General features: G+C 32.4%; 1 protein-coding gene across 1 annotated transcript; it reads right to left on the reverse strand.

Moving 5' to 3' along the window:
- Positions 1–1,697: 1,697 nt before the first annotated feature.
- Positions 1,698–4,229, reverse strand: LOC128169859 (uncharacterized). Its single transcript, XM_052835906.1, has 3 exons — positions 3,998–4,229; positions 3,699–3,815; positions 1,698–1,934 (listed from the first exon to the last, which is right to left on the reverse strand). The coding sequence occupies exons 1-3, from the start codon at positions 4,152–4,154 to the stop codon at positions 1,837–1,839; spliced, it is 372 nt and encodes a 123-aa protein (XP_052691866.1). The 5' UTR covers positions 4,155–4,229; the 3' UTR covers positions 1,698–1,836.
- Positions 4,230–7,395: the final 3,166 nt, after the last annotated feature.

Here is a 7,395-nt window from a genome sequence, read left to right on the forward strand (position 1 = left end):
GCTGTACGGAACTATTTTGAACAAGTCTTGTTGTACTTTGTATACTCAACGATTCAAAGTCTTGCACATAGATAAGCCTGTGCAAACTAACCTAACTGTGAACAAGTTTTAAAATACATAAATAAAATATAGGATTCATTATAAAACTGATACATGTTAGTATTGTATTAAACTGTTATGCATTTTTAAAGTAACACATTAAAAAAACCCCACAAATATACATCAACACTTGCCACTATATATCAATTATATATCAATATATCAATTACAATTATGGTCAACATCCTGACCACTAATGCAACATTATATCATAAGTGGACGTTGTATCATTAGAGGTTGTTACACTGCTATATATACTATTTATCATTTTATTGCATCTTAAGCTTTTGCACTTTGACATTACATGTACCATGAATCTAACCAATAACATAGACGCTGATTATTCCTTTAAAGGGAATGCTTGTTTTTAAATTAATATACTAGAACTTAGTAAAACCGAATATTAGATATAACCATGATTCAAAATCGAAATGCTTTTTAGGCCATATTTCTGAGAAATACGGATCTGCAATAAGTCTAATTTATATTTATACGTCAGCTGATTGGATAGTGATTCGGTTACAGTCTGCGATTACATATGTTCAAATGTAATATGGACCAGTTGCATGTATCATTTTACCAAAAGCTGCCTTCTACAGGCACGTAGCATAAGGGGGGGGGGGGCAGGGTGAGGCCTGCCCCCGCCCCTACTTTTTCTCGCAGCAACCAATTTTTTAAACTTTACATATAAAAAATTGAATTAACATGGAGTTGCCCCCCCCCCACACACACTTTTTGGAAGTATGTAAAAAATTGACATGAAAATAAGAAATGAGGAGTGAAATTGAAGTTATAAAATACGCCCCCACCCCCCGGATTAGGATTTTGAAGATTTTGGTAAGCTTTAAATTTGGATGAGTCTGGCCCCCCACTTTAAATAACGATGCTTCGTGCCTGTACTACATCGATTATGCGAAATACGTGAAATGGGGTAATTGCCAAAGTTTATGAGAATTAAAATCAACAGCAAATGTTTTCATTATCTATACTGCAATTTGAATTCATAGGTTGAAAATGACAATGAACTTGCATGTTCTCAATTTATCATAACTTAGCCTATTCACTTAGATCTTTAAAATTACATTAGTTACATGAAAAAGGCATTGTACTTAGGTAGAAAAAAATGATATGAAATAGGTCAAACATGCAAAATGCCTATATAAATGATTAGGCGAATAAAAAGGTGAAAAATGATAATTGATGCCATCGATAATTTTTATTGCAAAACAACACTCACTGTGACTATATGTACATTAATCAAAATATGCAATTCAAGGACAGTATGAAATTAATATATTTGAAACACATTTATAACATTGTTGTCTCTGATCATCCTTTTTCCGTTGTATACTTAACCGGAATACCATTTCACTTTTGAAATAGTATTCAACAATCTACACAGAATTGACAATAACAATGTTGTACCTGTCAAACATTTTAAAAAAACTTCCATAAGTCCGTACATCTAAGAATATGAATCTGTATATCATTTTGTATTTTTCACTGTCGATATTTCATTGAGTATACTTTATCACGTAAAAAAGAATAAATGAAATGCAATCAAGTGAGAATGAAGTATCAGCATGCAAGATGTCGAAATACTGAAAAATAAATTAAAACAAACATTGACATTATTTAATAATTGATGCTCACAGTTTATTCTGACTAAAATTCATTGTGAAATTAATGTACATTCTAAACATATTATGCATCGAATGACAAACCAAGCTTAAAATATCAAATACACAACCTTTTTTGAGAGGAGTTGGATCGCCCATAATATGCCTGCACTGTTTTTTTGTGATGTCTGTACACCAACGCATAGCAGGTTTGATCTGCAAGAAAATAAGTACAGTTTTGGAATACTTGATAGTGTAGTAATATATAAATACACCTATCGATATATGTATGAGATACTTAGTACTATATCACACTTGTATACAGTGGTAACAACGTTATTATTGACAAGCCAATCGTGTTAAATAGTTCGTGTAACGTGGGTGATCGTTCGTGTAACGTGCGGGATCGTGCGTGTATCAGGAAAATTGGTTTGCGTTTTTTACCGTGCGTGTTCGTGCGTGATCGTGCGGTTTTTTCGTTTTGTAACCTTTTTTACGGAATGTCAGGATTTATTCTGAAAACAATGACAAATAGGCTTTGTAAAACATTGTGAATTTAAACCTTTTTAATAAAAGAACATTGATTCTCTCTTTTTTTTTTCTTTATAGAAGAACATTCATTATCTCTTTCGTCGTTAAACACATCAGTAAGTATTTCCATAGCTCATTCAATCGGTCGAGTTAGTTTTGCATTATTGATTATAATCAATTTTATATCAAGCATTTATTGTGTGCTGACACATAATTTTAATCATATTAGCAAGAGCGACACGTTGAATGAAAGCGGTCAAGCTTAAACATGCCCCGTTTTAAACTAAACGTTTTTCTTTCAAATGAGAATACGATACGTATTCCTATCTGATACATTGTATAATTATTTGTTTGAAATAAAAATTATTTAGACGCTTTAAAATTTAGAATATATAGAAATAAATCAATTATGTACAGTAAATTATGAAAATATTGGATGTGAAAAATCGAAATTCTATGGAACAAGGTAACAATTTTACCTGTATCCCACATAATTAATTCGTACGTAAGGGAATTGGATTACATAAACAGTCAACTCGTATGTAAATAATTTTGAGCATTTTATGCATTATCTTCATTTCTTTTACACCTATTTTTTTTTTACTTATTGAAGTTAATATTCGTTATAGAGACACAAAAATTAAGTTGTGTGTGAATCCTATATTGTGTATGAATGTGTAAAATTGTTTACTAGTTAAAAATGAAACAGTGCATGACTAAAGTACATGCCGCTTTTCAATATAACACAAACATAAAGCAATGTAAATTAAAGCAATACGTTTCCTTAATTCTAATCTTAAAAATTAATTTTGATTTTGCGTGTTTAATGGTGTAGAATCGTTCGGTTGCGTGTTTTATCGTTTTTGTTCGTGTATCGTGAAAATTCAGTAAGTTAGTGATCGTCCGTGTATCGTGCGTGATCGTTCGTGTATCGTGCGTGTATCAGAACCGTGCGTGTCGTTTGTCAACAATAACGTTGCTACTACTGTAAGAAGTCATAAGCTGAAGAAGTTGATAATTTTGTCAAACTACTGTACACACTCCGCTGTATAATTTACTGTTTTTCATGAACATTAGCTAAATTTAAAAAAAACTAAACAAACAAAAACAACTGCATAAATGATTTTGAAGTACATGCTAAAATTAAAAATCTTTAATGAAATAGAAAAGGCAAATATTACATATTGAGTTACAATTGTTTTTTTGGTTTTTTTTCTTGTACATGTATTTCTATTTACATGTACATGTACTACATTGCGGTAGTAAATAGAACATTATACTTTATACAGAATAATGAATTACGCTACTATTTCTTTTCGTGATATGTCCATAATTAAACATGCCGTGCATAAAATCATCCTGTTACATGTACATGTTAATTAGATTAAATTGAAAATCAAATGGAATTAATAATTGACTGTTTTCTTATATAAGGGTAAGTTTACTCACATTTGTAAGCCTCCGCTGAATTGTATATTTTTGGACACGGTGGGTCGTATTTTCTACAATCTGCATTATAGTTTTCTTGAATTAAGGCTCCGTCTGCGTTGAACTCCGCACAGTAGCCTTTTTTGCAAATAATACAAAACATGGCTATATCATTTATATTTTTTTAGTTTTAAAATAAATATAAAGCTTATATAAATATATATAGTTACTTAATATGCATATCAACAAATACTTTTTAAAAAAGTCATTATGATATTAGTCACTTGAAACAATGAAAAACATGAATGTGCATCGTTTACCTAGAATAGAACGGTTCAGTGCACACACTTCTACCGTGGCATTCATCCAGGAATTTATCAGACAGTGGTACTGGAAAATGAATCTCTGAGGGTCTAAACCCAAAGACTTTGAACACTCTTGTTGCATGGAATCACAATTCATTTTGCTCGCCGCCATATGCCAGGACGCAGCATCTTTGGGACAACGAGTGCCATGCTTCACATTAAGGATTGATTTTTGACATTCCGTGAAGGCTAACACCTTAACAAAAAGTCACAATTATAATTAAACCTTAAGTCAACTGATTATATGTTTCTGATAATAGAGCGTCTTTTATGACAAGGTCCGAATGTGGCCAGTATACCCACTTTTTATATATCCTAGTAGGCAAATGTTTTTTTTTTTTTTGTCTAAGAAATGGTAATTCTTTACATTACATATTTTGTAAACAACTATAAGACTCGAGCTTTGTTTACATAAAAACCAATTCTTACCCTTGTATCTCGCTTGTAACTTGACTTTAACATCCAATAATTTGGTAATTCATTTAAAATGCACCAGTTAACCATTTTATACATAAAAAATTAAAATAAAATTTTTGATCTCAAATCGTGTCCAAGTCCTTTTAAGTCCTATCGTTTATATTTATTAAATCATTTTGGAAGGGGGGGGGGCACTACGGATTTTGATTTTTTAAAATTTTGTGTTTTGGGAAGAAACGTGTTTTGAATATTCACAACGAGCTGTTTAAAAACATGTATAAAAGCGCAGCCGCCGTTTACATGGATCTCAAGTCAATTTAAATCTCTTCCAATTAAAGAGCGTTTTTTTTTCCTAATAAAATGTTGTATTTATGTCAGAGGCTGTTTCAGCTATTTACGAAGCTTTATTTTCCTACAACTGTCAATGCATGCGAAATGCATCACCCCAAAAAGATCCGCGCCAAAAATTAAAATGCAAATCCAAGGTATGTCACTCTTGACTTTGTTTACATTTTGATGACCTTAACCTTGATGCAACTAGGACAATGTGATTGGTTTAGTGAACCAACCAAATACGAGAGTTAGATTGAGAAAAGTTAGATGCAATAACTTTCAGGTATGTAAAACATTATTGTACTGTTGTAATTAAGGTACTTTTCTGTGTTGTGACATACACATTCTCTCGAGATTTTCAATACCCAAATCACAGGGGCAAGGTATCCGCTCTTCATATAAATAACACACAAGGGAAGAATCGAAAGTAGGACACGATTTGTAAACAATGTCAAAAAACAACTTACTTGACAAAGGTTACATAAATCCTCCTACACAATGTTGCAAATGTTGTCAAAAAACACGTTCACATTGAAATATTCCTAATAAACTCGGTAAAATACGTTTTTATCCCAATAAAACCTGTCTGCTGCAGACATTCAATCTCTTCGCCCAAGAAAAGATAACTCTGTACTTTCTCTCTCTATATGTTCAGTAATGATAGTAGAAATTTCGGCGGTAAACTGTAAAATGTCTGGGGAAATTTTAAATATTTTTTTTCTTCTCTAAAATGTTAATGAAAAACTACGTTGGTGTTTTGTTTTTGACAACATTTGCAACATTGTGTAGGAGGATTTGTGTAACTTTTGTCAAGTAAATTGTTTTTTGACATTGTTTACAAATCGTGTCCTACTTTCGATTCTTCCCTTGTGTATTATCTATATATATGTCATCGAATGTAGAGCGGATACTGTGCCCTCATTATGCAAAAAATACTAATTCTAGAGAAATTCTAGGGAAAATTTCTAGAGAAAAAAAAGGTTACCTGTTTGTGGTATAACACCATATTCAAAAGAACACAAAATTGTATTCGTGCCATTTTTAGAACCCCGCTCAAATTTGTCGAGGGAAACGGTGTAGCTGGCCAGGCCAATCAAAACAAAGTATTGCTATTGTGGTGGGTTTTCCTTATTTTTATTTTAGAGTTATTTCCCTTTAACCCGACCGGGCGTGGTATGAGCGTGCCGGGACTGTAGAGCCCGACCGGTCGGGGTGTTTTAGTATTGAAATTGAAGTTATATACTACACCAGCCCCCCCCCCCCCCCCAGCCCCCCCAAAAGGATTAGGATTTAGAAGATTTTTGGAAAGTCTAAATTCCCCTAGTTAGTCTTTAACTTTGTTATATATCAGATACAGACGCACTTTTGGGGATTGGGGCTAAATTTCATATGCATCTAGTAATTACGGTAAATATCACACCTCCTTGGATTTTTATATGATACTGTTTCATACCTGTTACGTTTATATTTGTTTATGTCTGTTATTTATTACAGAATATAATTTCTAAACACTGAATATATACTCGTTATCCTTTTGAATCCGGATCACATACATATGTACGGGACTTAACCTCTAGACGGTCCCGTTACACTATGTATGGAACGCCATAAATGTCGTAAGTAATAATAAACACTTACCTATCCTCTGTCCACAGATATTTATGTAGCACATTTTCTTAATTCAAATTGATATCTATGAATACCACAGTGTTCAAACGGTATTCATCAGAATGTATGAAACATCCAAAGACTTCTTCGTTGAACCCCCCCCCCCCCCAAAAAAAAAGTCTACGGGGAGTTTGCAAAAGATATAAAAGTACGCGGTTAATAACGCTAAAACATGTGCGAGGTACTCTGAGTGGCTTTCGAGTGGAGAACAAAAATGTCAATTTTTTTTCAAATATAAAAAAGAAATCTGTTTTGATCATGTAAATTTTAACAGATGAGAAAAATGATAATCTGTCAATGCAAATACTCGGTGAATGTCCCTTAGATCGATTTCAATTGCAATTTTTTCACAGTTATGTGTGATTTCTTGCCCAGGTATATGTATTTTCTTGCACTTGAATTTTTATGAAAAAATCGAGCAAATGTTGCATAAATAACTTGAGACGGACTATGATATATTGTGAGCGGTGTCTAACCATTATATCACTATACATAATACAAACTTCAAACATATGGTCGAAAACATATTTCATTAATTCACTTGCCATTTTATTAAGTAACAAAATACATTTGTAAATAACATTGAGAACACTTGAAATAATATAATATATTATAGTGTAAAAGCGTTAACATGCTGTAGATTTAATGCACAACATATAGTCAAAGCAAAAGCTAATCCCCCTATCCCCATCAACTAATCGTTTTCTGACATACTCACAATTCATATGTACATGATTGTAACTACTTGATAAATTTCACTCTTCAAAATTTTATCATTTCAAACCGTTTGGTGTGTGTGTGGACTTTGCTGATTTTTTTTATAACCCCCCCCCCCCCCTCCAACAAAAATCATTTCCACTAAGATATTGGTATTATGAGGGTCATCCTCCATTTAAAACTGAATTGAAAGCCCAGTGTTTTTTTTTAATTCCCAT

The sequence above is a fragment of the Crassostrea angulata genome, unplaced genomic scaffold (genome assembly GCF_025612915.1).
Source record: "Crassostrea angulata isolate pt1a10 unplaced genomic scaffold, ASM2561291v2 HiC_scaffold_235, whole genome shotgun sequence".
In the NCBI taxonomy this organism is placed as follows: Eukaryota; Metazoa; Mollusca; class Bivalvia; order Ostreida; family Ostreidae; genus Magallana; species Magallana angulata.